Below are 27,611 nucleotides of genomic sequence, written 5' to 3' on the forward strand. Positions count from 1 at the left end.
CAATGGAGGAGACATAAGGATGCGGGTTCAGTCCCTGGGTTGGGAAGATCCCCGGGCGGAGGGCATGGCAACTCATTCCAGTATTCTTGCCTGGAGGATCCCATGAACAGAGGAAACTGGTAGGCTACAGTCCGTAGGGTAGCACAGAGTCAGACACGATTGAGTCGACTTAGCACGCACACACACACATGACAGCTTGATGAGTTTGGTAGCTTCATACTCCTTCACTGTTTTGTTTCGGGGGTTTTTTGTGTGTGTGTTTCTGTCATCTTTGCTTCCCATTCTTAAGTTGGTTTCATGGTCCAAGATGGCTACTGGAGCTCCAGCCATCACAAATAAGCTCCAGAAAGGGGAACAGAGTAAGGGAGCATTTGATGGCTGCGTCAGCTTCACTGTGGTGCGTCCAGTTAACAGATCAGCATGTTGAGGTCCAGAGGGCAGAACTGGGAATGTGAGCTCACATCTGATTCCACAGTTTAAACTGGTAACTGTGACTGTGTTGTCCTGCCCCTGAAAAGGACACCTTTTTACCTTGCTCGTGCTGATTGTAAGTGTTTAAATTCAAAGTCATCAAATACATGTGTATTAGTAAGAACACTTTTTTAATTAAAAAAAGCAGCTGCAGCGTACGTGCTAACGGGAGACTGCTGTTTAGATGGGAGCCTAACAACTGCTGCACAAAATAAGAGTAAGAAACCAGGGGGTGCTCTGTGCTCACACTGCACTGTGTGAGGCCTGTTGGTGTGGGTTTCTTGAGGCCTTGGCTGGGTCAGCCAGACCCCACACCCTCCCACACCGTGGCTTGGCGTCCACGCTGTGGCCCGTCACTGGTGAGTGTGAACAAAGATGGAATCAGAGCACGTCCAGTTCCCAGACCCTTTCTGTGTTCTCTTTATATCGATGCCAACTTTTGTGGAAAGTCCTCCAGCTGCATTTACGAAAAATGTTAGCCATGTTCTTACCCCAGCTGGACCTTTTCCTAGAGGACCCAATTCAAAAGAACAAAAGAGGAGGCCCAGTGTGACGTTTGAGGCAGCTCAGATATCTACCTGCCGGTAGCAGGGCCTTGAGCACACCGTGGGTAATGTGCTAGTGGACTGTTAACATCTCTTTAACAGGAGAACTGGGAATACACTGCTGAAGCACCAACAATTTTATTTTTAAACAACAAAGGGAAAGAAGTTAGCCAAAGGCCCATGCTGTCGGCACACTGTCATTATAACTAAGACAGAATGTGTAATGTGCGTGGGCAGGACTGGAAATGGAGGTAGAAAAATGAAAACATTGCCTTACGAATCCTTAGAAAGAGATTATGGGAGAATTTTTCTCATAGCTTTTATGTGTATTGTTGTTCAGTGGCTACGTCATGTCCAGCTCTTTGTGACCCCTTGGACTGCAGCACACCAGGCTTCCTTGCCCCCCACCATCTCCCGGAGCTTGCTCAAACTCATGTCCATTGAGTCACTGATACTATCCGGCTATCTCATCTTCTGTCACCCCCTTCTCCTCCCGCCCTCAATCTTTCCCAGCATCAGGGCCTTTCCCAGTGAGTTGATTCTTTGCATCCAGTGGCCAAAGTATTGGAGCTTCAGCATCAGTCCTTCGAGTGAATCTCCAGGGTTGATTTCCTTTAACTCAGCAGTCTCACTGTGTATGCCAAGAGAGGGACTTCCTTGGTGGTCCAGCCGCTAAGATTCTGAGCTCCCAATACAGGTGGCCTGATTTCCATCCCTGGCTGGGGAACTAGATCCCACATAAAACAACTAACAGTTTCAATGGTGCAACCAAAGATCCACATGCCACAGCAAATATCGAAGAGCCCTCGTGCCTCAACTAGGACTTGGCACAGCCAAATAAATAAACATTTTTTTGAAAAAGAATCAAGAGACTGTATCACAGAAACAAATAGGCTAGAATGTGCTTAGCGTTTTGATTCATAATTACCTCAAATGTCAGTCACAGGAGGATAGATACATACATCATGGTGTATTTATACAAAAGACGTGACCTAGCAGTAGAGAGGAATGAGCTGCTAATACACACAAGGAGGATGAGTCTCAGAGATACTATATTGATGAGAATAAGCCAGACACAAAAGAGTACATTTGTGTGATTCTGTTTTTATGAAGTTGAAGAACAGGCAAGAGCGATGAAATAGAAGTCAGAATAGTGGCTCTACAGGGAATTGACTGTGAGAGAACACGAGGCAGTTTCCTAGATTCTGATCTGGTGGTGCATATACAGGTGTAGATAAACGTTAAATTCACCAAGCTGTAAAGATTTAGTGCACTTTCCAGTGGAAGTAAGTTGTATCTCAAAAAGTGGCTTTTAAGGGTGTATGTGTGTAAGGATAGGTGTTCTTTCTCTCTCTCGAAAAGAATTAAAACATTATACACTGAAATCTGAGTAGTGTGTATCTCAGGGATCATGGACTTAATGTAATGGTTTTCTAATCATCCTGTCTATATCACTTGAAAAAAAATTTTAATGGATATACATTAGTGTGTGTCTAATATACACTAATTGTATATTATATATACTATATAATTATACTATATTAATACTACATTAGTAATTAATATACACTAATATAGAAGAGGGCTTCCCTCTTAGCTCAGTTGGTAAAGATTCCACCTGCAATGCAGGAGACCCCGGTTCGATTCCTGGGTTGGAAAGATCCTTTGGAGAAGGGATAGGCGACCCACTCCAGTATTCTTGGGCTTCCCTTGTGGCTCAGCTGGTAAAGAGTCTGCCTGCAATGTGGGAGACCTGGGTTCGATCCCTGGGTTGGGAAGATCCCCTGGAGAAGGGAAGGGCTACCCACCCCAGTATTCTGGCCTGGAGAATTCCAGGGACTATATAGTCCATGGGGTCGCAAAGAGTCGGACACAACTGAGCAACTTTCACTTTCAAATATAGAAGAAAAGCTATGACCAACCTAAACAGCATATTAAAAAGCAGAGACATTACTTTGCTGACAAAGGTCCATCTAGTCAAAGGTACGGTTTTTCCAGTAGCCATATATCGATGTGAGAGTTGGACTATAAGGAAAGCTGAGCACCGCAGAATTGATGCTTTTGAACTGTGGTGTTGGAAAAGGCTCTTGAGAATCCCTTGGACTGCAAGGAGATCCAACCAGTCAGTCCTAAAGGAAATCAGTCCTGAATATTCGTTGGAAGGACTGGTGCTGAAGCTGAAACTCCAGTACTTTGGCCACCTGGTGCAAAGAACTGACTCATTGGAAAAGACCCTGATGCTGGGAAAGATTGAAGGCAGGAGGAGGAGGGGACAACAGAGAATGAGATGGTTGGATGGCATCACTGACTCAATGGACATGAGTTTGAGTAAGCTTCAGGAGTTGGTGATGGACAGGGAAGCCTGTGCTATAGTCCATGGGGTTGCAAAGAGTTGGACATGACTGAGCAGTTCAACTGAACTGATAAATTAGTGTTTGCAATTCATTTTTAGGAAAAGGAATGTAAGAGGTAAGGTGATGTGGAATTCTGTCGGGGCTTCCAGGTTGTTGGGATAAGTCATTTCTGCTCCCGGAATTGCATGCCATCTGTGAAAGTTCCCTGAAACTTGCCTTAGTGTCTTGGCTCTCAGCCCAAGGCCAGCACAAGACAGGTGTATGTCGAACATTCATTTTCACTCACGAGCACCAGGTGCTCCTTGGTGTCTGGAAGAATCAGGTGAATCCACAGGGTGGATTCTCTCCAGGAATAGAGCTTAAAAGGAAAGCTAATAATTATTTTTTTAAAAATCAGGCTATTCCATAACAAAAATAAGTCTCAGTTTCACTTTTTAGAGGAAATAAAGTCCAGAGGACATGACAAGTGGAATAAGTTGAGCAAGTCAAACGTTTTAGAACAGTTTCCACCCAGGAGGAAAGAAAGCCAGGAGAGGAGGTGATCCCAGGAGAGGATGCCGGGGTCCTCAAGCCAGACCACAGGGTCCGGAGTGCGTCCCAAGGCTCAGTGGGAGCCACCGGAGGACAGGTGGTGTCTGACCATGTTCCGGGATTGGCAGAACCCCCAATCTGAGGTGGCCCGGGTTGGTGTGACCCCTGGGTTAGTTTGCAGAGTTTCTGGGCCCCCCAGAGGGCTCCCCAACAGGTAGCTCCAATTCCCATGTGAGCTGGCATCCAGAAAAAAGTTTGAAGTCCTCATAAGGGCCACCCACTCTGTTCAGCGTTCTCCATGGAAGGTCTCTGCCCCTGAGATGGCCAAGGGCACCCAGCACAGCCCAGGAGGCGCCTGTGTTCACTTGCCTGGCTCTGCTGTTGACAAGGCCAGTGCAGACACGCTACATCTTCAGCACGTCCGGGAGAGGGAACTTCGGTCTCCTCGGGTCTTTTTGTACAGATGCAGAAACAGCCAGGAGAACAGAGGTGTCTTCAGATGACCAGTCCGGCCTTGGTCACAGTTCCTCAGTGCTCCCGGTGGGCTCTTGTTCTGTCTCTTAACGAGCTGAACACCCGGGTTAGGGCAGGAGTAGAGTGGACGTGGTCTCTGCCCCTGGGGGCAGGCAGAGGCAGGGTTTATGCTGAGGTCTGCTTGTCCTAAAGAAACGCTGCGGGGTCCATAAACCCTCGGGGTCAGTGGCATCAGAGAGGCCATGCCATGTTGAGGTCAACACTTTGAGGCCGGACTGTTGGTGTTCGAATCCCAGCTCTGCCACTTCCTAGCCACATGGCCTTAGGGAAGAGGTTGACCTCAGTTTACTCATTGTGAAACAGGAATGAGCGCCTCATAGGTTTTTGATGAAGATTAAAGAGCTGATGGCTGTGAAGGTGCTTAGAGCAGTGCTGGGATGCTGGGCTCCACATGCAGTGCAGTGAGAGTCACTCACTTGTGTCTGACTCTCTGCGACCCCATAGACAGTCCATGGAATTCTCCAGGCCAAAATACTGGAGTGGGTAGCCTTTCCCTTCTCCAGGGGATCGTCCCAACCCAGGGATCAAACCCAGGTCTCCTGCATTGCAGGCGATTTTCTTTCCCAGCTGAGCCACAAGGGAAAGCCCAAGAATACTGGAGTGGGTAGCCTATCCCTTCTCCAGGGGATCTTCCTGACCCAGGAATTGAACCGGGGTCCCCTGCATTGCAGGCGGATTCTTTACCAGCTGAGCTAGCAGAGATCTGGGCTCCACCGGAGCGTGAGCTATTATTATCATCACTGCTGCCGTCCTGGTTACTGTTGTAGTCAGTACACCTGCCATTCCTCAGGTGAAAGCAGCCCGGTCCAGCATTCTGCCCCCAAGGGCTCACTTACGTCCAGACTTTCTCCAGCACGGCCCTGGGAGGATGGGATGAGGGGCCCCTCGCCCACCCCCGGTTCCGTTCTCTCCCCCAGAGGTTCTACGTGGCCTCCTCCCGGCAGCTGAAGCGCCTCGAGTCGGTCAGCCGCTCCCCGGTTTATTCCCACTTCAACGAGACCTTGCTGGGCGTCAGCGTCATCCGCGCTTTTGAGGAGCAGGAGCGCTTCATCCGCCAGAGCGACCTGAAGGTGGACGAGAACCAGAAGGCCTACTACCCCAGCATCGTGGCCAACAGGTGGGTGCAGGGCTGTGGGGGAGGCTCCCGGAGGTGGGGTGTGGGGCCCAGCGCCGGCCTCACAGGAAGGAGGCTCGAACTCGGTGAGAGGAGAGGACGGAAGGACCATTAGAAACAGAAAGGACGCGGTCAGCCAGCACGTGGCCGCAGGGGCCACTGAAGCGCAGGCGCAGAGAGTTCTTCTGGGTCAGAAATACCGCAGGGCCATCCTTTAGCCGTGGTCCTGGTGATACAGGACCGTCAGTGATCGCGGCCTGCGTGTTCTCCTCACATGCTTCTCTTCACCCCCGCCCCCGGGTGATGAGTGTGGGAAGCAGTTTTATTAGTAATACTGTTAGGTTAGACCGTGTGAAATTGCCCTTTGGGGGATCAAGCATGGTTGAATAGCATCGGGCTTGAAAGAGAAAGGAGTAGAAGTTGGCTAATTATTGACTGAATCTAGAACATCCCGTCCTCACTTGCTTACATCCTAGGATATTTTTTGAGATGTGAGAGAGAGGAGACTCTAGGGGAGGGTCATAGCACCCTGGCAGTGACCCACTGCACACTGTGAAATCTCTTAGTGTGAGACGGGCGGGAAGATGGGGCATTGCTGGAAAGACCTTGCAATTCCCTTGCAGAGTTTGTTTAGGGAGTTTGTTGAAATCTGGGTTTCTGTGGGAATAACTCACACCACGAGGATCCGTCACATGGATCTTTAAGAATGTGGTGGGAAAAAACAAACCTATAATACTGCCTCTCTAGAATGCTTTACATTTTCAAACATAAAAACAGCGTTCTTATGTGATAGCTTACAAAAGTTAGCTTTAAACTTGTAAGTCTGTCTATATTTTAAAGGAAAGATAATACATTTTAATGTTTCTAAAACAGCAGTGATCTAGGTCTGGGGACCCTTTGGCTGTGTTGAGAAGGGTTGTTTATTTCTCACTCTCCCTCCTCCCCCTCCTGCCAAGAGACATTTGTTTTAAATCAAGGGTGCCTCTTAGAGTTGATGATTTTTCTTAGCATTTCAGAAGTTTGTGAGACATCTTTTTTTTAAAAACGCACGCATGGGTGTAATTTTAAGGTTTCAGTGAGAAAAGGTTGGCTCTGAAGAAAGTGAGTTTCAGTTTCCTGGGAAGGTCACTTCTGGAGAACTCTCTTTTAGTCCCTGGGGTTGCCAAACCAATGAGGAATTCCTGAAATTGTGTCCCTTCGGCCCTTCTTTCCCATGTCCCACGAACTGGGCAAACAAGGCCTCTCTCAGGAACTATCGGGGAATTATTTCAGCAAGCAGAGTGGCCCCCCAGCTCCCCCACCCCCACCTTCGAGCAGAAACCCAGTCTCTGAGAAGCTGACTTGGGCATGTGTATGTCCCTGCCCCTCCGTCTGTGTCCACGCAGGTGGCTGGCCGTGCGGTTGGAGTGTGTGGGCAACTGCATCGTCCTTTTTGCCTCGCTGTTCGCCGTGATCTCCCGGCACAGCCTCAGTGCGGGCTTGGTGGGCCTCTCGGTGTCCTACTCCCTACAGGTAAGACACGGGCATGCTCAGGTGGACTTTGCTAATTCTCTTACTGGGGAGCCAGTTGTCAGGTGCTTGGGCCTTTACTTTGAATCTCTGTGGGCGTGGGGGAAAGGGACGAGGGCCACGTGGAGTTTGAGGTGCAGGTCTAGAGCCCAGTGACTGACTGAAGCAGGGGAGAAATTAGTCGGGCAGCCAGGACTCCCCCATCAGCCAAAGAGTGTCCCTGACGGCCTGAGAGGATGCCTCCAGCTCCCAGAAGAATGCACTTAATACTATCGATTTCCCTCGAGGCACTGCTTTAGCTGCATCTCCCAGATTTCCACGCAGTGTGTTTTCTTAACTATCATCTAATTGGAAATACCTTCTCATTTCCTTTCTGATTGCTTATGTAGTCCCGCGGGTTACTTTGAAATGTGGCGCTGGCATAAGAGACGCAGAGTAGCAGGTCTGGCCGCGGTATCTGAGGTAGCTGTCTTCTGGGCCTTCGTTATCTGAAACATTTCATAATTCGTGCTGTCTTCATGAGAAGAAAACAACTCACATTCACTCTAGAAGCCCCATCGGATGACTCTTCCCCTCACAGGTCACCACATACTTGAACTGGCTTGTTCGGATGTCGTCCGAGATGGAGACCAACATTGTGGCCGTGGAGAGACTCAAGGAATATTCGGAAACTGAGAAGGAGGTAAGGCAAGCCCTGGCCTGACCTCTTGACCGTGATCTTCAGTGTAACTCGACTCAGAAGAATCCTCTGAACCCCAGCATGTGCCTTCTGCAGGCAGCCTCCACCTGACCAAAAAAAAAAAAAAACCCTCTGTTGTTTGTTACGTGTTTTGAATGGGGACTTACAAATTACGCAAAATGAATCATACTAATTTTCTCTTTAGGTTTAAAGATTAAGTACAAGTGAGTCGTTTAAAAATATCAGATATCAGTAACAGAATCAGCATATGGATATTGCAAAAATTATGCCGTTATTGGTAAGGAGTTTACCGAAGTTTGGGAAATCCTGCAGTTATTTAACCCAAGTCCTCATTTTATGGATGGAGGAAAGGGGCATTAGTGAGGGATGATGGCTGGTCTGAGATCACATTCATGGTCAGTGGGGCAGCTGGGAGGAGGACCCAAGGCTTTGATGTCACGTTGACCCGAATAACTGCCTTATTCTGTCTGTGCACCATCTCTGAATAGCAGGAGTAGTGTTAATGGCAATAGCAGTAATGCCTGGAGATACCTCCATCCCCACCACCACCAGTAATAATAGGGACACACACATTGTGCCCTTGTGCGGTGTCAGGCCCTGTACTAGACACTCTGTGTAGAATAATCCATTTATCCTTTCACAACCTTGTAACTCACCTTCTACTATCACCCCCATTTTGCAGGTGAGGAAACAGACACAGAGAGGATTAGTTAGTTGCCTAAGATCACATGGGCTTGCTTCCCTGTAGCTCAAACGGTAAAGAATCTGCCTGCAATGCAGGAGACCGGGGTTTGATCCCCGGTTGGGAAGATCCCTTGGATAAAGGCATGGCAACCCACTCCAGTGTTCTTGCCTGGAGGATCCCATGGACAGAGGAGTCTGGTGGGCTACAGTCCACGGAATCACAAAGAGTTGGACATGACTGAGTGACTATCACTGCATTCCAAGAAAATGCCCCTTGGGAATGAAACTAAAGTGACCCTGGTTAGACTCTGACTTGGGGATTTACTGAAGTGACGTGTGCCAAGTCCTTTAGTTTGGTGAACCAGGGCCCACCTCATCAGGGAGCGTTCTTCAGAATGGTGTGAGTGCCCCCTGTGGAAACAAGAGCACATTACACCAGCAGGTTCCCACCCTGCCCTGATTTATCTATTTATTTTTATCAGCTTTTGAGGTATAATTCATATGCCATGCAGTTCACTCATTTAAAGTGTGAAATTCAGTTTTTTACTTTTAAAAATACTGTACTTATTTTCACTACCTTTAATTATTTATTTTTATAGTTTTAGAATAAGGGCAAATTTGAAAAATACAAGAGAAAGATCACCCAGAGTCTTACCACTATTAAAATATACCTGTTTACTTACGTGTTTGTATATATTACATATGATATATAGTTACAGGTAGAAAGTCCCACCCATTTCTCTCCAGTCCCCTCTGTGTTCTTATAGCAGTGTCTCCTTATTTATATGAGGGGTGTAAAAAAGTTAACGTAAGAAGTTTATGGGGGAGAAAGGATGGAAGTTCTTTCATTGTCCTCTCCATTCCTCTCTTCCCGGAAGAGAGCCCGGAGCCTAGCCCAGAGCATATCCAGGAGTAGACCTCAGGAAATGTGAACTGAACAAAGTAGCTTTTCAGAAATAGGGGCTGTGTGACTGCAGGCAAGTTGCTTTCACTGTCTGTGTTTCAGTTTCCTTGTGTGTAAGCTGGGGATGGGAAAGGACTCCGCTCTTGGGATTGTAGTGAGGGTTAAAGGAGGTCATGTGATAGAGTGACCTTCAAGTGTTGGCCGCCGCTTTTACTCTCGCCCTCCAGGCCTTTGAAGCCATCAGAGTATCTCCCCTTTAGCGTTGCGTCTGTCTAGAGGAGACTGCTCATTCATTGATTCAGTCCATGAATGTTTATTGAGCACCTACTGTGTGCTCTGGGATGTAGCAGTGAACAAGTCAAAGAACCTGTTCTCATAGAGGGGCTATTCCAGTGGGTGTGGGTGACAGAATAAACAAATACTTGCTTAAAATGCCAGAAGGTGGTAAGTACTCTCAAAGAGAATGGATGCAGAGAAAGTGGGAGAAGAGGGGCCCAGGGCTCGGAGGATGGTTGCATTAACCTGGGATCCATAGCAGTCAAGCAGGCCGAGGGGGTAGCTTGGCAGAGAATGTTCCAGGCAGAAGCAGCTGCAAGTGCAAAGGCCCAGAAGCAGCACACGTGGGTGTATTCAGGGCACAGTCCAGAAGTCAGTGCGGGAGCAGTGAGGCTAGTGAGTGGGAAGGAGGGGGCCGTGAGGTTAGAGGGGTCGTGGAGGCCGCTCACGTGGAGCCCTGGGGCACGTGAGACGGGCTTCAGACCCCTCACGCCCACCCACCGCCCGCTGTTGTCGCAGGCTCCCTGGCAAATCCAGGATATGGCCCCACCCAGCGACTGGCCCCAGGTGGGCCGAGTGGAGTTCCGGGACTACGGCCTGCGGTACCGAGAGGACCTGGACTTGGTTCTGAAGCACATCAACGTCACCATCGACGGCGGGGAGAAGGTGGGTGCCCCTGGATCTCTGCCCGTCCACTGTCGGGCACAGATTGCCACCAGGCTGTCTCTGCCCCCAAACCACAGGGTGGAGCTGGCAGGACTTTGGCAGTAAAATCTGCTCAGAGCGTCCCAATGGGGCTGCCGATTGGTAGCCCAGGAGCTGGAGGAGATACATTTTGGAAACAATTTAAATTGCCAATACTGAAAAATCTGGAATGTTTTATGTTTAAAAAAAAAAAAAAAAAGCCATTTCCTGCTTTTCTTGAAAGATCAGAACAACTGGCAGCACCAGGCCCATCCTCCCCGCCTGGCTCTTTCTAGATCAGACATGAGCCTCCCAGTTCACTGACCAATCCCTTCCTCCCGTTTTCAAGTGCCCCCTTTGCCCCTAGGCCTCTAGAATAGAAAGATGCCCTCCTCACTACTAGGGATGGCTCAAGGGTATTGCTGCTCCTAGAGGACGTCCTTGCCCTGAGACCCTCAGGCCCTCCTGAGGAATCAGACCAAGGGTCTTTCTGGCCATTTGCCAGAGGCCAATGTTTCTTTCTTCTCTGAACATTCAGGAGTTGTTAAACGCTCCACCATGAGGCCCAGAATGTTCCGTTCCCATTGAGAGAGTTTCTCCAACTTGTAACAAAAGGAGGAACAGAGTGGGTGGTGTTCTCATGGAGGCTTTCTGGCTTATGTTCCATAAGGAGGCTGCCCTGTGAGTTGCTGTCCGAGGGCAGAGGAGCCTGCCTCTCCCAAGCCCAGATGAGAAGGGGAGCGTTCTGCCTGGAACGTCAGTCATTAGCCATTAAGTGGGGAGCCCAGTTCCCTCCAGAGGATAAGTGGAGGCCAGGTCGTACCCGTGACCTCTCTTTGCTCACTCAGCTGGGATACAAGGGCATCTTCCTGAACCTTTGAGATAGTCCAGCACCTTTGAGATATTCCAGCACCTCAGGATGGGGGGGAAACACCATCATAGAACTAAAAAACCATTTGACTTGTTACTTAATACTATCTTGAGTTGCAAATAACTAACTTATTAAAGGAGCTGATTATAATTTTAATTTCTAAAAGGAGCTGGAAGAGAGAAGGGAGCCCTTCTTGACCTCTGCCAAACAGCCTCTAAAGGAATGTCTCTGGAAGCTGCTGAGGGGAGTGGATATAGTGGGAGGAGGGTGGGTCGACCAGATGACTGAACTGCTCTGTGGCTGGTATTTAAGGATGCTGAGGGGCAAGAGGTCAGCCCAGATACCAGCATTCCCACTTCACCTGGGCCCTTCCTGCCCCACAGGTTGGCATCGTGGGGCGGACAGGAGCCGGGAAGTCGTCCCTGACCCTGGGCTTGTTTCGGATCAACGAGTCAGCTGAGGGAGAGATCATCATTGACGACATCAACATCGCCGAGATTGGCCTGCACGACCTCCGCTTCAAGATCACCATCATCCCTCAGGTGGGCGGGGTCACACTGAAAGTGACGCATGTGTGTTTTCAGAACAGATGGACACTTTTTCCTACTTTGTGGATTTTGTGACTTTTTACTGAAATTATGCTATGTTTCTTCATGGAATCTCCCCTTTGTACATAAATAACAGGGAGAGTTAAGTAGGTTTCATTCATTCCTTCACTCTTGCCACTCAGTAGGCAGTGTCCTAAGCATCTCACAGAATCCAGTTAAGACACTGGCTTCTCTGCTGGACAGGAATCTCTCACCCTCCCGAGAACTAGGTGAGAATGATGAATTTTCTAGACTGATTCCTCTAGGTGGTGATTGCATAGTATGTTGCCTTTTAGTGTTGTGTTGCCTTAAATTTCTTCTCAGATTCTTATTTGGAGGCAGGAGACGGAGGGGCATCCATGTACCTTGCAATTAGGAATTGCCCTAATCTGCGTGCTGGTTCTTGCTTCCAGAAAGTTCCCAACACATTTGTGTACTGAATGCTCCAGGGAATCTGACAAGAAAGAAATCCGTTTTATTTCCCTTAACTCAGTTTTCCAGATTTTTTTCCCCCCATCTTTGACATCTTCAGACGTGGTGATGCAAAGGAGCTCCAAAACCCCATTTTGAACAATTCTGGCAAGAACTTTCTACATCCCACCTGTTCACCCCATCCATGTCCAACCGTGCCTTGAGCCTCACATGCCATCTGTCGTCTTCCCTCCAAACAGGACCCCGTTTTGTTTTCGGGTTCCCTCCGTATGAACCTGGACCCATTCAGCCAGTACTCAGATGAAGAGGTCTGGACGTCCCTGGAGCTGGCCCACCTGAAGGGCTTCGTGTCGGCCCTTCCCGATAAACTGAACCACGAGTGCGCGGAAGGCGGGGAGAACCTGAGGTAGGCAAGCGTGGTGCTCGGGCCTCCTTGTCACCTCTGTCGGGGCGTTGGTAGGTTTTGTCTATTCGCGTCAGGTTCAGACCTGGGCTTGAGTTCCAACTCTGCCACGTGAGCCATTTGTCTCCTAACCTCTTGGGCCTCAAGTTTCAATATCTAAAACAGGTTTCATGCTGGGCTCATTTTTACCCTGAAGTGTAATCAGGACGATCCCAACAGCTCCTTTCTCACCCCAGGTCCATTCGGTGGAGAGTGAAGTTGTTAACATTTTGGAAAGGCTTCTCTCCCAGGCAGTAAACAGCACTGCTCTGGGCCCTCCCTTCCCCCACCCACAGCCCTAGCTGCCTGGCCCTTCCCCCAGGCTCCACCCAGGATCCAACAACTAAAGTGGTGATGCCTGGCATGGCAGGGACCCTGTGTCTCTCTCGCTGCATCCGTCACCATGACAACCAAGCACCAACCCTCAGGTGTGCTCACCAAGAGCCGTGGCCACTCACACACGGGGGTGGCCAGGAGTCTTGGCTCACCCACGTGGGTGGGGCCACTGGCTGCAGGCAGATATTCTAGCTGGCCTCCACTGGGGCCGTTAGTCTCTGCCCCATGTGTCTCTCCTTCCCTGGCAAACCAGCCTAGGCATGTCGTCACGGTGATGGCAGAGATGCAGGCGTGAGCACACCCTGGTGTGCATCCCCGTTCCAAGCCTCTAGGTTTGCCAGCACCCCAGTGGCCAAAGCCGGGCACAAGGTCAAGTCCCAGGTCCACTGAGAGAGGCCCTGCAGAAGGCACGGATGTGGGGCCAGTTTGCTAATTGTTCTACTCGCTGTACTGAACTGATCAGATACCTTGGTTATCACCTCTGAGCTCTGTGTGGAGAATGAATCTGAGACTGCTTCTAGCTCAGCAGGAAGACCGTGCTGATCGATTAGTGTGGCTGATGTGGCCGCAGATGTGGGGAGTGGAAGTGCTCTCCTGGTCTGAGCAGCAGACAGGGTCTCCTATCCCTCCTCTCAGCTCGGGCCTGGGCTCAGCGTCAGGGGTGGTTTTGACAGTTGTTTCCTGGTCTTTCTCGCCCGGTCCAGCGTCGGGCAGCGCCAGCTTGTGTGCCTGGCCCGGGCCCTGCTGAGGAAGACGAAGATCCTGGTGTTGGACGAGGCCACGGCGGCCGTGGACCTGGAAACGGACGACCTCATTCAGTCCACCATCCGGACGCAGTTTGATGACTGTACCGTCCTCACCATCGCTCACCGGCTCAACACCATCATGGACTACACTAGGTGATGCTCTTGGCCCAGAAGGCCTCCGGGTCTCACAGTCCACCCCCCTCCCCGACCCCGTTCACCCACTCATTCGTTCATTCATGCGACACTGACCTTACGCCTAGTGACAGCCCTGGTGTGTCTCTGTCCTGGTTAGTACCAGGCATTTTTGCCATCTCTCAGTCAAAAGTTAACATGTGTGTGGATTGTCTACCACATTCCTGGCTCCATTCCAGACACTGGGGACCGAGCCGGGAGCTGTCGCACAAGGAGCCTGCCTAAGGGACCTTATAGATTAGTTAGTTGGGGGCTGGGTGCAGAGATAGACAATAAACACAGCAACAAATAAAAGCGAATTGTGCTGGGAGGGAAATACACAAGACAATAAGAGAGTGCTGAAGGTCACGTCACAGGACGTTGACTAGAACTGGGGTCGAGGCCAGGCAGCCAGGTGGACGGCTTCTGCAGCAGGCCTGGTAGAGGGTGTTGGGGGTCTGACCCAAAGCAGGGGCTTGCCCAAGTAGACTCCTGGGGCACGAGGTGCCAGCCCCTACCGCACGCCTCACGTCTGCGTCCCTCCCTTGCAGGGTGATCGTCCTGGACAAAGGGGAGGTCCGGGAGTGGGGCTCCCCCTCCGACCTCCTGCAGCGGAGAGGTGTCTTCTACAGCATGGCCAAAGATGCTGGCTTGGTGTGAGCCCGGAGTGGGTGCAGCTGGTCAGAACTGCAGGGCCGACCTGCCAGCAGTCAGGGACGAGTCAGCATCCTTGGGAACCCAAGCTTCTCATAGACTGAAACCAAAAAAAAAAAAAAAAATGAAAACAGCCTCCCCGCCCCCCCCCAAACCAAAACACACACAGAGCAGCCGCCCTCTGGCCCTTGCCTGGAACTGGCCATGAAGAAATGGGAGAGATGCTGGGATGCAGCCCCTCCCCCTGCAATGATGCACACGCCCTCGGCTCTGTAGCCCCCGCACATGCACAGACGTTCTCATGCCCCTTGGAGGGCACACGTGTTCTCCCTGCTCTGTGGGGACATTCGGGCCAGCAGACTTCCAGAGACATTGGTTGTGTAAAATCTGCTAGTGACCAAATCCAGCCAACTGCCTCAGGTCCCTCCAGCCGAAGTCTGTGGATTCCTCACCTTGGAGATGCTCGCTGGTCCCCGGCACCTCTCCGTCCTTGCCTGGCTCTCCCCAGATGCTTGTCTCTCCAGGGCTGCAGTTGGAGGTGAGGGGCCTGATGAAGCTCGTGCTCACCCTTGGGCAGTGTCCCAAGGACCACTGATGGCCCTCTCACCAGCCATCTGGTCTACCAGGTGCTCAGACGCTGGGAACCAGCCTCCCAGCCCTGCCTCCAACGGGACTTGCTGGCTGGACTCGGGGTGACCGGGCCTGGAGGTCCAGGCTGGGGGAGGCCTCTCAGTGCTGGCTTCCCCTCTTGGCTGCTCACCTCCTTACCCACCTCAGTCTTTGCCTTCCTCCCTCTGTCTTTTTACCCACGGCTAGAATGGGTTTACGCCTCCAGGTGCCCGAGAATGAAAACCTGCTCATCGTTACGAAGCGTTCTAAGCCAAGAGCACCGGTCTCTCTGGGTGGGAGCAGCTGGTACTGAAAAGGGCCCCCGTGAGTCCCCTCCTTGTTCTTAGATTTCAGTTTTTCACCAGGGGCCACTGGTTCACTGTCAAGGCAAGCACAGTGGATAACTTGACTTAACGGTTACTGAGTCTCTTCTGAGACAAGAAAAGGACCTTTTCACAGGTGTCAGTGATTTTTTCTTTTTTTTTTTAACGTACTGCTCCAGGGAGATAAAACAGTCTCGAGACTTTAATTTCTTGGGAGGAAGCGTTGGGCCGAGGAGCGGCACCCCAGGGAATGGCCAGGGTGGCCCAGCATCTGGAGGTTGGGGTCTGTCTGAGCCCTGTAGGTCCCTCAATTGGAGACCAAAGTGAGACCCAAAAAGCAGAGAGAGGTCGCTATTCATGCTCGCTATGTGAATTACATTGCTGACTTCAAACCAGAGAAGCATCTTTCTCCTTTTAGGTGGAAATATATATTTATTTTTTGTAAGTTAAACCATTCTTTCACATTAGCTAAACCAAGTGTTTCTTGGGGATCTTTTTGTAATGACTTACACTGGAAACGTGAACATTTGCAAATAATTTGCAGTAAAAAAAAATATTTTATTTCTTTCTAAACGACTGTTGCATTTTCCTTCTAGCGAGGATTCCCGCTCTCTCTCCAGGACTCAGGACGGGGCACCCTCTCGTCTGCTGCTGTCCTTACTCCTTGGCAAGCGTGGTGTTTCTAGCAGGAGCTCTTGGAATTGGGAACCTAGAGGTTAATAATCAGGTCGGGTTTGGTAGGGACTCAGCGTGGCACCGTGGATGGACTTGAGTCCTGCCCTCATCCTCTGCAGGCTGTGTGACCCTGGGCAAGGCACTTAGTCTTCGTGCCTCAGTTGCCTCATCTGTAAAATGGGGCTGATCATACCTGCCTCCTGGGCTTGCTCTGAAGATGAGCACTGATGTGGGTGTTAAGTGCGTGGCCCAGTTTGGGTTCTAAGACACAGGCATGGCCAGCATCACGTGTGGCAAGAATTTCCCTTGGGAGCTTCCCCGGTGGTCCTCTGGTCAAGAATCTGCCTTCCAATGGAACGCATTCCCCCCACCCCCGCACGACGGTGTCCCACTCCTAACAGGCTGCCTTGCCGGAGGGGCTGGGAGGCAGGGGGTAGAGATGCTCAAGGAAAAGCAGCTGTGAGGTTGTCACCCTTAGAATGAGAGGCATGTGTGAGAGGCTGGTGGGGGATTGATTTTAGCCTGATGCTGAGTGTTAAAAGTCCCGGGCCAGATCCCATATGGCCATGGGGCCCGTGTGTGCCTGTGGGTATGTTGTGCTTAAAGTTCACCCGCTTCATGAAGAGGGTCAGGTGCAGCATTAACCCTGAAGAAGGGGACGCGGGGGCCCTGCACACCAGCTCCTCCAGGTGAGCGCCCCAGTGCCGTGGAAGGAGAAGGGGGACCAGACTTGGTTGTGCGCCTGCTGTGTGTCAGGTCTGGACTCGGCGCTTTGCACAGCTCTCCCCTGGGAGGGGAACCTGGGCCAGAGAGGAGCCCCCGGCTCACCCGCCTGCTCACCTCGCTGCTGTTCCTCCAACCTCAGGGCCCTCCGTCTTCCCCAGCTGTTGGCATCCCCTGCTCTCTTCGCTGTTTGCCAGTGGCAGCTCCATGCGAGCAGGGCTGCAGTCTGTCTGTTCCTTGCTGAGCGGCCCCCTCTAGAGCAGGGCGCAGGGCACGCGCTCAGTGACCGCATTCTCTGAGCTGGGACTGGACCTGGCCTGAGCCCAGAGTGGGGTCACTGGGGCCCTAGAACTGGGCCTTCCAGAGTCATGGCCTCCTCACTGGTACATCTGGGATGTACCTCGTATCTACCTGACCAAGTGGCTTTGAGGATGAAAAATTTTTTTACCCAAATTGGGGTAAAGCACCCAGCATACGCCTAACCCTTAGGATGCCTTCATATGTCGTGATGCCATTTGTGCATTCATGCGTCTGTCCATCCATCCAACTATTCATCTCTTCCTCCATCCATCCAGTCACACAGCTGGTATATGTTGACCCCTCCTATATGCTGTGTATGTACCATGCTGGGGCGAGGGAAAGCACAGCCAACACAAATGCACCAATCTCCCATCTCGGCCCAAGAAGAAAAAGATCCCTTTCCTTCGGGGGGATTTCTGGAGTGGAATTGAGCTCTTATCCGTGAGCTGATGTTAGAGAAATGTGCAAGGAGTGCTGTGGCACAGTACTTTGGTCGTGGGCTCTGGAGCCAGCCCGCCTGGATTCAAATCTCTACTTACACTCTGTTTTGCTCACCTGTAAAAGGGGCCTCATGATACCACCTTCCTCAGCAAAGCATCCTAGGAAGGCGCAGGGTGACATAACTTCCCTTTCCAGTTGTGAGGATTAACTGGGCAACAGGCATTTAGAGCTGGGCTGTGTGTGGGCAGTGACCAGTGGGACTTGGGTGAGGTTAAAGGACCTACTGAGGGAGGCACTGACCAAGGAAGGTCTATATGTGGCTTTCCTGCCTCTTCACTGTCTCCTCCGGCCAGCCAGGCGCTGCTGGCAGGACCCACGGCCGGGGGATTAATGGCCCGGGTGGCCGGTGGGCTGGTGTCCAAGGAGCCATGGCGCGCGCCCGACAGCAGCCTAATTATTAACAGGCTTTCGAGGGTGCTGGCTCCATGGCCCACTCTCTGCTTCCTGGCAAAACACTTCCCTCCATGAAGGAGGCTCTTGTAGCCCTGGAACGACCCCAAGGGAGGGTGCCAACCGCACAGCTGCTGCCCATGGGGGCTCTCCCAGGGTGGCAGGTGGCTCAGCTCCAGGCGGAGACACAAGCAGCGTTGTATCTGGTCCCTTCCCGCATGTCGCCGCATCTTGCAGTTGGATGGACACCCGCCCGAGATGATGTGGACTTTGGCGTTAGGCCCAGGGGCAGATGCCCGCTCTGCCGCTTCCCAGCTGGGTGGGCCTTGCCAGGTCACGTCGACTCCCCGAGCCTCAGCTTCTTCTGCAGAATGGGGCAAAAATCACTAGTAATGACATTTGGCTGGCATGACGGGCAGGCAAGAGATGCCAACGCCCACCCCATTTTGAAGTTGTCAAAATGAACTTCTGGTCACATCCTGAAAAGGGGGAGGTAGCAGCTGGGTTTAGATTACTCTGGGCTGAAAATCTCAGGTCAGGATGGACCCCACGAGCTGGGTGGGACAGGGCAGGCTGTGTCCCGGCAAGTAGGTGGGTGTTGACAGGCTGCTCTGATGCAGTAACACAGCCAGTGCCCAAGTATCGGTGCATTGTGTGATGGTGGGGTCAGTGACTAAGCGGGCAGTCACTGTTTGATCACAACTAGAGGAGAGGGTGCTGCTGGCTTCGAGTGGGTGGAGGCCAGGGATATCGCTGACCATCCTACACAGGGGGGCACAGGACGTCCCTGACCTTGGCCTTCCAACAGCATCTACCCCCCGGCACCTGGCAGGCAGAAGTTGACCAGAAATGCCCTGGGTGTTCCAGCTGCTGCTGGGGCAGAACTTGGTCTTTGATAAACAAATGGATGAAACGCTCCAAATCCTGAGCAACTTCTCCGGGTGAGGCCCAGGAGACCTGGCTCCTCGCATCTCAGTTTTGGAACTGAACTGCGTGCTGGGTTTGTGCCTGGAGAGGCCCATCCCTTGTGTGGGTTGTGGTTTGTGCATCTGTTCAGACGAGATACTCCCAGCAGCTCAAGGATGAGGTGGAGCGGTGGTTCTCAGTCCTGGCTACACATTGGAATCACATGGGCTGGACACCACACCAGTGATTATGGGGGTGGGAGGGAGGTGGGCGTGGTGGACGGGTCCATGTGGAGATGGAAGCGGGCAGCATCCCAACTGTGGCAGATGCAGGAAGTTGTGTGGGTGATGCAATTGCAATGCAATAGAAAGGAAACACATACACAGTGGGTACAAGTAAAACTGGGCATCCGAACAGGATCTGTGGGTTGTACCAATGTCAATTTCCTGGTTGTGATATTAATCTATTGTCTTTTAAGACATTACTGTTGGCTTCATAGGTGAATTCTATCTTAACATACCATACCTATCCTCAAGCCCTTCCAAAGAACTGAAGAGGAGGGAACACTCTCGAAGACATTCTTTGAAGCCACCATCCCACTGATACCAAAATCAAAGACACCACCAAAAAAGAAAATTATGGGCCAATATCTCTGATGAGTATAGATGCAAATATTCTCAACAAAATAAAAGTAAACTGAATCCAACAACACATAAAAAGATCATATACCACAACCAAGTGGGATTTATCCTAAGTTCACAAGGATGGTTCAACATACATAACCAATGTGATACACCACATAAACAAAAGATAAAAACCACATAATCACCTCAATAGATGCAGAAAAAGCATCTGACAAAATGCCATTCATGAGAAAAACTTAGCAAAGTGGGTACTGAGGGAACATATCTCAAGATAATAAAAGTCATTTATGACAAACCCACAGCTGACAGAATACTTTGAAAGCCTTTCTGCTAAAGTCCAGAATGAGACAAGGATGCCCACTCTTACCTCTTCTGTTCAAGATAGTACTGGGAGTCCTATTCACAGCAATCAGACAAGAAAAAGAAATGGATCCAAATTGGAAGGGAAGAGGTAAAATTGTCATTATATGCAGATGATATGCTACTGTATATAGAAAACCCTAAAGACTCCACACAAAACCTAGAACTGATAAATTCAGCAAGATAGCAGGATACAAGATTAACATATAGAAATCTGTTGCATTTCTTTACACGAACAATGAAATGTCAGAAAGGGAATGTAAAAGAAAAATTTCAAAATTGCAACCCCCAAAATAAAATACTTAGGAGTAAACCTCACCAAGGAGGTAAAAGACATATTGCTGAGAACTCTTAAGATATTAATAAGGGGAATTTGTGGTGCTGGAGAAGACTCTTGAAAGTCCCTTGGACTGCAAGGAGATCAAACCAGTCAATCCTAATTGGAAATCAACTCTGAATATTCATTGGAAGGACTGATGCTGAAGCTCCAATACTTTGGCCACCTGATTCGAAGAGCCAACTCTTTAGAAAAGACCCTGATGTTGGGAAAGATTGAAGGCAAAAGGAGAAGGTGGCAGCAGGAGATGAGATGGTTAGAAAGCATCACGGACTCAATGGACATGAATTTGAGCAAACTCTGGGACATAGTGAAGGACAGAGAAGCCTGCCGTGCTGCTTGGGGCTGCAAAGAGTCTGATACGACTGAGTGAGTGACTAACAACAAAGATGGTTCAAAGAAATAGATACTCCATGCTCTTGAACTGGAAGAATTGTTAAGATAGTCATATTTTATGACTATTTTATGATGTATATATAGCACAGGGAAACTATATTTAATATCCTACAATCATAATGGAAAAGAATATTTAATATATATAATCACTTTGCTATACAGTAGTAATTATCACAGCATTGTCAATCAGCTATACTTAAAATGGAAAGATGTTACTATTAGTGGGGAAGGGGTATACAGGAGCTCTCTGGACTTTTTTTTTTTTTTTTAACTGCTTGTCAATCTGTAATCATCTCAAAATAGAAGGGGTACTCTGTAAAAGGTACATACACAATTGCTCTGGTCCCAGGGATTCTGATTTCATTGGTCTGTGGTGGAGCCTGGGCACAGACAGGTTTGTGGGTCCCGGGTTGAGTCCAGGGGGCAGCCAGGGCAGAGAGCTGCTGTTGACTTTGGTTCTGGGATAGAAGGGGTTGGATGGGCCTTGATCAGGCTGACCTATGGGGTGGCTGTGTCCTCCTGGCTCTGGGATGATATGGCACTTTCTCCTCCCAGAGAGTAGAAAGGCGTCTAGACTCAATTCCATGGGGCCACTGATGACCCCAGGTCAGCACGTCTCCAGGGCTTGGCAGAATCTCCGGGTAGGTAGGGCCAGAGGAGGATGGAGGGGCCACGCTCAAACCAGGCCTGACTCCTGCGCCAGCCTATAAAACAGGCCCTTCTGGGCCAGCAGCTGGGCCGGGCTGCCACTCTCTGCCACCTGCCCCTCGTCCATGACCAGAACCCTGCAGGGGAGAGAGAGACAGGCAGCTCCTTAGACTCCAGTCCACAGACTCAGTTGCTCTGAAGGCCCAGCATGTCACATCCAAGAGAGTGTGGCCTTCCATGCATCTTCTTGACCCTGATGACCCAGCTGGAAGCATCTGCTGGACATGTGTCCTCGGGCTCATCCTTCCCTTGTGGGCATCAGTCTTGCCATCTGTACAATGGGCACTTGATAATGTATTCCAGAGCCCTTCCGGCTCCAAACCCTGATGCCTTCCTCTGCTTGCAGGAGTGCCAGCTACATGGAGTGGGGTGGTGGGGGGGGCTTACCTGGCACAGTCCAGCACAGAGCGCAGGCGGTGGGCAATGAGCAGTACTGTGCACTGCGCAAACCAGCTCCCCAGGGCGGCCTGCATCTGGCGCTCTGTCCCTGGGTCCACAGCAGCCATGGCCTCGTCCAGAATGAGGATCTGGGTTTTCCGGAGAAGAGCACGTGCCAAACACAGGAGCTGCTTCTGGCCCACACTGGGAAGGAGTGGGACAGTCAGGCCAGATGTCTGCATGTCGGGACTGACCCACAGGGCGTGCCCACAAATGTGTCCCCACTCCCTACGGCAGCCACAGGAGCGAGGGAGGCATGTCCCTACTTGTGGGTCCCCTGTCTTTAGGAATCCTCATCCTGCCATTTTTGAGCAGAGTGACATTAGGCAAGTCAAAGCCTCTGTGCCTCAGTCTCCCCATCTGTGGGATGGCTATTTCTATCTCTAGTCTATGGTCTTCACTGTGTGCTGGTGGATACTGACTCATCTCATGGAGACCACAAAGGTGGGTGTTATGTTACAGAATCCTTCCTCACTAGGTTGGAAGGACAAGCTAAGTCATGTAAAAGCCGTGATCATCACAGAGTAAGTCCTCCTTTTACCCCAATTACAGATGAGGAAGTTGAGGGTCAAGGACACGCAGTCACTGAGCTCCCAGAGCCTGGAGGCTGAAGGGTGTTTGGGGGCTGTTTCCTGCCATGTTCAGCTTCTGCTCCAAGTACACCCTTTAGGGAACCTGGACTGACTGTGGCCTGGTGGGTGTCAGGAGCCTGGACCTTGCTCCAATTCACCACTTATGAGCCAGGCAAGTTGGTCAGTCTGAAGCCCCAGATTCCACCTCTGTGAAATGGGATTAGTGAGACTGTAGCTTGGAGTATTAAAAATGAATAGTGAAATGAATATTTCTTACACACCAGGCACTGTGTCAACAACTTTACATGTATTGTTCAATCCTTGCATGGGTAGGCAGGTTCTAATTATTATTCCTATTTTGCAGATGAGGAAATGGAAACACAGGGGATTAAATAACTTGCCCAAGGTCCTCCACTTATGTCTATGCTCTTGACCACCAAGCTCTTCTGTCCCTCCTCCTACCATTACCACCCAGGGGCCCTTACCCTAACACCTTCTGGGTCAGGCGGGTTGAAGAATCCAGAATGCCTTGATTTTTAAAAAGGCACACACCTGTACATCTATGTTATTGACAGTCACCACAAAGTAGAAACAACCCAAGCATCCATCAATGGATAAATGGATAAGAAAAATGTGATCTATCCATACAACAGAATATGATTCAGCCTTAAAAAAAAGAAGGAAACCTGGCACTTGTTACATCATGGATGAACCTGGAGGACATTATGCTATGTGTGATAAGCTAGTCACAGGAAGACAAGTTTTAGAATATTCTACTTGCTAGGTAGGGATACAGGGACCCAAATGGTGGTCCAAAAAGACAACGGGACAACATACACTTCTTTCCCTGACTGGACGTGCCAAGTTCATGCTTCATTTACATTTGCACAACGTCCTCCTCTCATCTCCTGCTCTGATTGGTCTCGGCTTATGCTTCATTTGCATAAGAAATTGGAGCCCAGAGGAAGACACAACCCCTCCCCTGATTGGTTTTGGGCTCATGACTCATTTGCATGGGGTGCAACCAATCAAACCCCAGGAACCACCAAAGAGGAAGTAATAAGAGAGAGAAAAAGGAAAGCTGAGCCAAGACCATTCCTGTCGGGGTTGGTCTGCTCTCATGCCTGGAGAGAGTACTGCTTGCTTAATAAATCCTGCCTACTTGAGCTGTCCTAGTCTGTCATTTCAATCCTTTGCTATGACAAGACAAGAACCGAGGGAGAAGAACTGACCCAATATACTTAAATGAAGTACCGAGAATTGTCAAACCCAGTGAAACAAAATTAAAGGGGGCTGGAGGGAGGGAAGAATAGAGAATTGCCGTTTAATGGCTAGAGTTTCCATTTCACAAAATGAAAAATTTCTGGAGGCACAATGATGTAAATGTACTTAACACTATAGAACTGAACACTAAAATGTGGTTAAGATGGTAAATTTTATGTTATGTGTATTTTACTACAATTTCTTAAAGTTTTTAAAGGCATACCTCATATGTTTCGTAACAACCCCAGTGAGCATGGGGTTAGCGTCCAATATCAAACACAGTATTTTCGTAGCAAAATAAATGCTGAGAAAAATAAAGACATAAGCTGCCTCGTGTCAGCGGAGGTTGGCTTTTGTCACCAAAGAAATTTAGAAACAAATTTAGGAAAAAGAAACTTGATACTCAGAGACTATGTTGGAGTAGGAATTGCTTATGAGGGGTGGGATTTGTCCTGTTACAAACAGAACAGGGCTGATAATCCTACATGATAATCCTATGGAGGGGACTTCCAGGGCATATCACCCTGGCAGGGGGACACTGGCCACACCTGCCTCTCCCCCAGCACCTCACAGAGCTTTCGGCTGGCTGGGGCGGCCGTACCTCAGGTTGTTGCCTTGGTCAGCACATTCATAGTGCAGCTGGCCGGGCAGGCTGGCCACTGCGGCTCTGAGCTGCACCATCTCCAAGACCTCCCAGATGGCTTCATCCGTGTGCTCATGGAGCATGTCGAGGTTCATTCGCAGAGAGCCAGGGAACAAGATGGGGTCCTGGCCAGGAGGGACGGCGGGTCAGAGCTGGGCCCAGCCACCCCTCCTGTCTCTGCCCGCCCCTCCCCAGGCCTCACCTGGGGGATGATGGTGATCCTGGACCGCAGTGTGTGCAGCCCCACTTGGGCGATGGGGACCCCGTCGATCCAGATCCCGCCCTCTGCCGCCTCCACGAGCCGCAGCAGGCCTCCGGCCAGGGAGGACTTTCCAGCCCCTGTCCTGCCAACGATGCCCACCTGCCAGGGGATGGGATGGTGTGGCCTGTTCCAAACAGGCCTGGCCAGAAGGCAGGCCACAGAGGGTTCCTGGGCATGCCTCTGCTAGATGTTTACCCTGCACCCAAGATCCATCCATCTATTGATCATCCTTTGTGCATCCATCATTCTATCTGCCCATTCGTCCTTCCATCTGCTCACCTGTCCATATACCCATTCATCAATCCATCCAACCATCTGTGCATTATTCTCTATCTTTCCCTTATCCTGATATATCTCTCCCATCTTTTCATTCATTTCCCCACCCTTCCTTCTGCTCCTTCATCCTTCCATCCTTTCCTATCCTTTCATCCACACCACTCCATCATTCTCATCTTCCCTTCCATCCCATGTCATCTATTTCTGTCCCATCCTTCTATTAGTCCCCCTTCCTCCTATCCCTCCCTCCCTCACCCTTCCTTCCAACCACACTCTGATCCATTCATCTGTCCATCCTTCCTTCCACGCACCATCCTTCAATGCATACTCCTTCCTTCTGTCTCTCCTTTCACTCCATCCTATCCATCCATTCATCCTTCCATCCATGCCTCTTCCTTCCTTCCATCCAGCCCCCAACCCCAGCCATCCATCCTTCATCCTTCCATCTGCCAGCCCATCTTTTAATCCATCCCCCATCCTTCCTTGATATTTCGTGGGGGATCAACACTGTTTAATAAATGAATGAAGCATCTGTGTCACCCTGTATGACAGGCACTCTTTAAGGCACCAGGAATACAGAAATTAAGGAGTCCCCACTCCAAAGGGCTCACCATCTGGTCTTGAAAATAGTGCCCTTGAGTAAACTTAATTTGAACACAGTGTGATGAACAAGCCCTCTCTATAATCAAGCTCTGGCCCTGCAGCAATGGAGGTAAGCACAGAGCCGCTGTTCATGTTGCCTGGGATGGAGGTTGATCAGAGAAGGCTTCATGGAGGAGGGGGTACTTGAGTGGGATCTTGAAGGGTAAGCAGGAGTTCAGGGAGGGTGAAGATTCCAGCTGCATGATACCAAGTACTAACTAGGCTGTAACCTGTCCGAGGGCACCACCATGTACGCATCTGGCCTAGAGGCCGCTGCTCCACAAATGTTGCCTAATCCCTTGTAGGACAATGAGTGAAGTGGGTAGCTGGGTAGGGTCTTGAATGCCAAGCTCAGGAGTTTGGGTTTTACTGGAAGGACACGAGGAGGGAGGAAGGTCTGGAGCAGGGAAATGACATGCTCAAATCAAGATCACAGGAAAACAGTTTGGAGGTTGTGAAACAGGAGGTTGGGGGGGCCGGGAGCAGTCGGGGGGAGGGCAGAGAGGAATGCCACTGTGTGGGGAGGGTAGAGAAGGATTCAGGGGTTCAGTGAAGCAGCCTGACTAGGCATCTGTAAATGGAATGATGCTAGGCTTGATGTTGGAGTAAAAATGCAAATAATCATGAATAAAAAAGAGTTGGTGAACACTTTTATAGCACTTGTTTTGTGGCAGGTAGGCACTGTTCCATTCAGTGTATTCATTCTATGTATTTAACCCAGTTAAATTTCTCAACAGCTCTATGAGTTGACATTATTATTCCCATTATTACAGATGAGAAAACTGAGGCCAAAGCATGCAGTGACTTGCCCAAGGTCAGCTATAGCAAAGCCAGAAACTGAGCCCATGCAAACTGGATAATGTGTGGGACATTCAGCACAGCACCCAGCACATAGTAGCTGTTCAGCTAATGACAGGAAAAAGAAAGAAGTTGGGGAGAGGCTTCCTTATCTGAGACATCAAGAAGGTGAGTGGTTTCACCAAGACGGAAGCTGTTCTGGGGAAGATGGTTAGTTCCATTGAGGGAGTGGTGGGTCTGGAGACTGGGGACCTGAGGTGGGGAGGGGAGGAGGGAGCTGGTGCTCAGGGGTGATGCCCAGCCTGGCCACCACGAGGAGGAAGTGGTAGGTGAGCCACTGACCTTCTCTCCTGCATGGATCTTGAAGGACACGCCCCGCACGGCCAGCGGGAGCTCGGGTCGGTATCTCAGCCCAAAATCCCGGAACTCAATCTGCCCCCTACGAGGCCAGGGGGGGTGGGCTGCACAGGTAAGCGGCTTCCAGGGAGCCTGAGGCAGGAGGAGACACTGGGTCAGGGGAGCCTTTCTCCAGGCTTCTCATGAAATGGCCTACCTCTCTGATCCTCAGTTTCCTCTTCTGTAAAATGGGCATGCAGGTGAAGTCAGTTTAGTCACATCTGACTCTTTGCGACTCCATAGACAATAGCCCGCCAGGCTCCTGTGTCCTTGGGATTCTCCAGGCAAGAATACAAGAGTGGGCTGCCATGACCTCCTTCAGGGGAGCTTCCCGACCCAGGGATCGAACCCAGGTCAATCACATCTCCTGCAGTGCCAGGGGATTCTTTACCCAGCAGTGCCACCTGGGAAGCCCCATAAAATGGGCATATTTATTGCTATTCTATAGGGTTCTTACGGGTCATGGAATATAGCACGGCTAAAAACAAATAATATTGAATACTGGGAAAATTATAATGGTGCTGGCTACTCTTTAAATTATTATTATTAGCCAGTATTAACTGTCAAATAATATTCTTTCTACTCTAATAGAGGTAGATACCCTCCTTTTTTCTTAATGAAAAGGGCAACTCTGTGCAGTGTAGAGACTGGTATTGCCATACACTATTCCCGTGACCTTGAACAGGTCACTCCACTCTCTTGAGCCTTGACTTTCCCATCTGTGAAATGGGGCTACCTAGAGCAGTGGACATGTGTTGAGTATTTATGGTGTGTGGACCCGGTATGAAGTCCTTTATTGTGGGATGATCTCCTAGTACACCCAGAACTATTAGGCTGCTGCTGTTTCTCTTCTGTTCCTACAATGCTGCTGCTACAATGCTGAAACATAATGATGTTTCAGTAA

At 50.2% G+C, this 27,611-nt stretch overlaps 2 protein-coding genes across 10 annotated transcripts in view; one reads left to right on the plus strand and one right to left on the minus strand.

Moving 5' to 3' along the window:
• ABCC1 (ATP binding cassette subfamily C member 1 (ABCC1 blood group)) overlaps positions 1 to 16,050 on the plus strand; it is a 148,192-nt gene extending 132,142 nt beyond the window's left edge. For both annotated transcript variants that reach the window (XM_061152904.1, XM_061152905.1), the window contains 8 exons: positions 5,353 to 5,552; positions 6,935 to 7,061; positions 7,639 to 7,740; positions 10,142 to 10,288; positions 11,561 to 11,719; positions 12,436 to 12,602; positions 13,679 to 13,873; positions 14,443 to 16,050. In XM_061152904.1, coding sequence (XP_061008887.1) covers positions 5,353 to 5,552; positions 6,935 to 7,061; positions 7,639 to 7,740; positions 10,142 to 10,288; positions 11,561 to 11,719; positions 12,436 to 12,602; positions 13,679 to 13,873; positions 14,443 to 14,551 — 1,206 coding nt within the window. In that variant the 3' untranslated portion in view covers positions 14,552 to 16,050. The remainder of the gene's footprint in view (positions 1 to 5,352; positions 5,553 to 6,934; positions 7,062 to 7,638; positions 7,741 to 10,141; positions 10,289 to 11,560; positions 11,720 to 12,435; positions 12,603 to 13,678; positions 13,874 to 14,442) is intronic.
• The window catches only part of ABCC6 (ATP binding cassette subfamily C member 6), a 70,601-nt gene continuing 57,499 nt past the window's right edge, over positions 14,510 to 27,611 (minus strand). For 3 of the 8 annotated variants that reach the window (XM_061152908.1, XM_061152910.1, XM_061152906.1), the window contains 5 exons: positions 26,654 to 26,800; positions 24,536 to 24,694; positions 24,292 to 24,458; positions 21,805 to 21,999; positions 19,247 to 21,494 (listed from right to left, as the gene is read on the minus strand). In XM_061152908.1, the coding sequence (XP_061008891.1) occupies positions 21,386 to 21,494; positions 21,805 to 21,999; positions 24,292 to 24,458; positions 24,536 to 24,694; positions 26,654 to 26,800 (777 nt within the window). In that variant the 3' untranslated portion in view covers positions 19,247 to 21,385. Of the gene's footprint in view, positions 14,646 to 18,241; positions 18,431 to 19,246; positions 21,495 to 21,804; positions 22,000 to 24,291; positions 24,459 to 24,535; positions 24,695 to 26,653; positions 26,801 to 27,611 lie in introns of those variants that run through there. The other 5 variants (XR_009694420.1, XR_009694421.1, XM_061152907.1 and 2 more) reach the window with 5 other exon arrangements.

Source organism: Dama dama, chromosome 10 (assembly GCF_033118175.1).
Source record: "Dama dama isolate Ldn47 chromosome 10, ASM3311817v1, whole genome shotgun sequence".
NCBI lineage: Eukaryota > Metazoa > Chordata > Mammalia > Artiodactyla > Cervidae > Dama > Dama dama.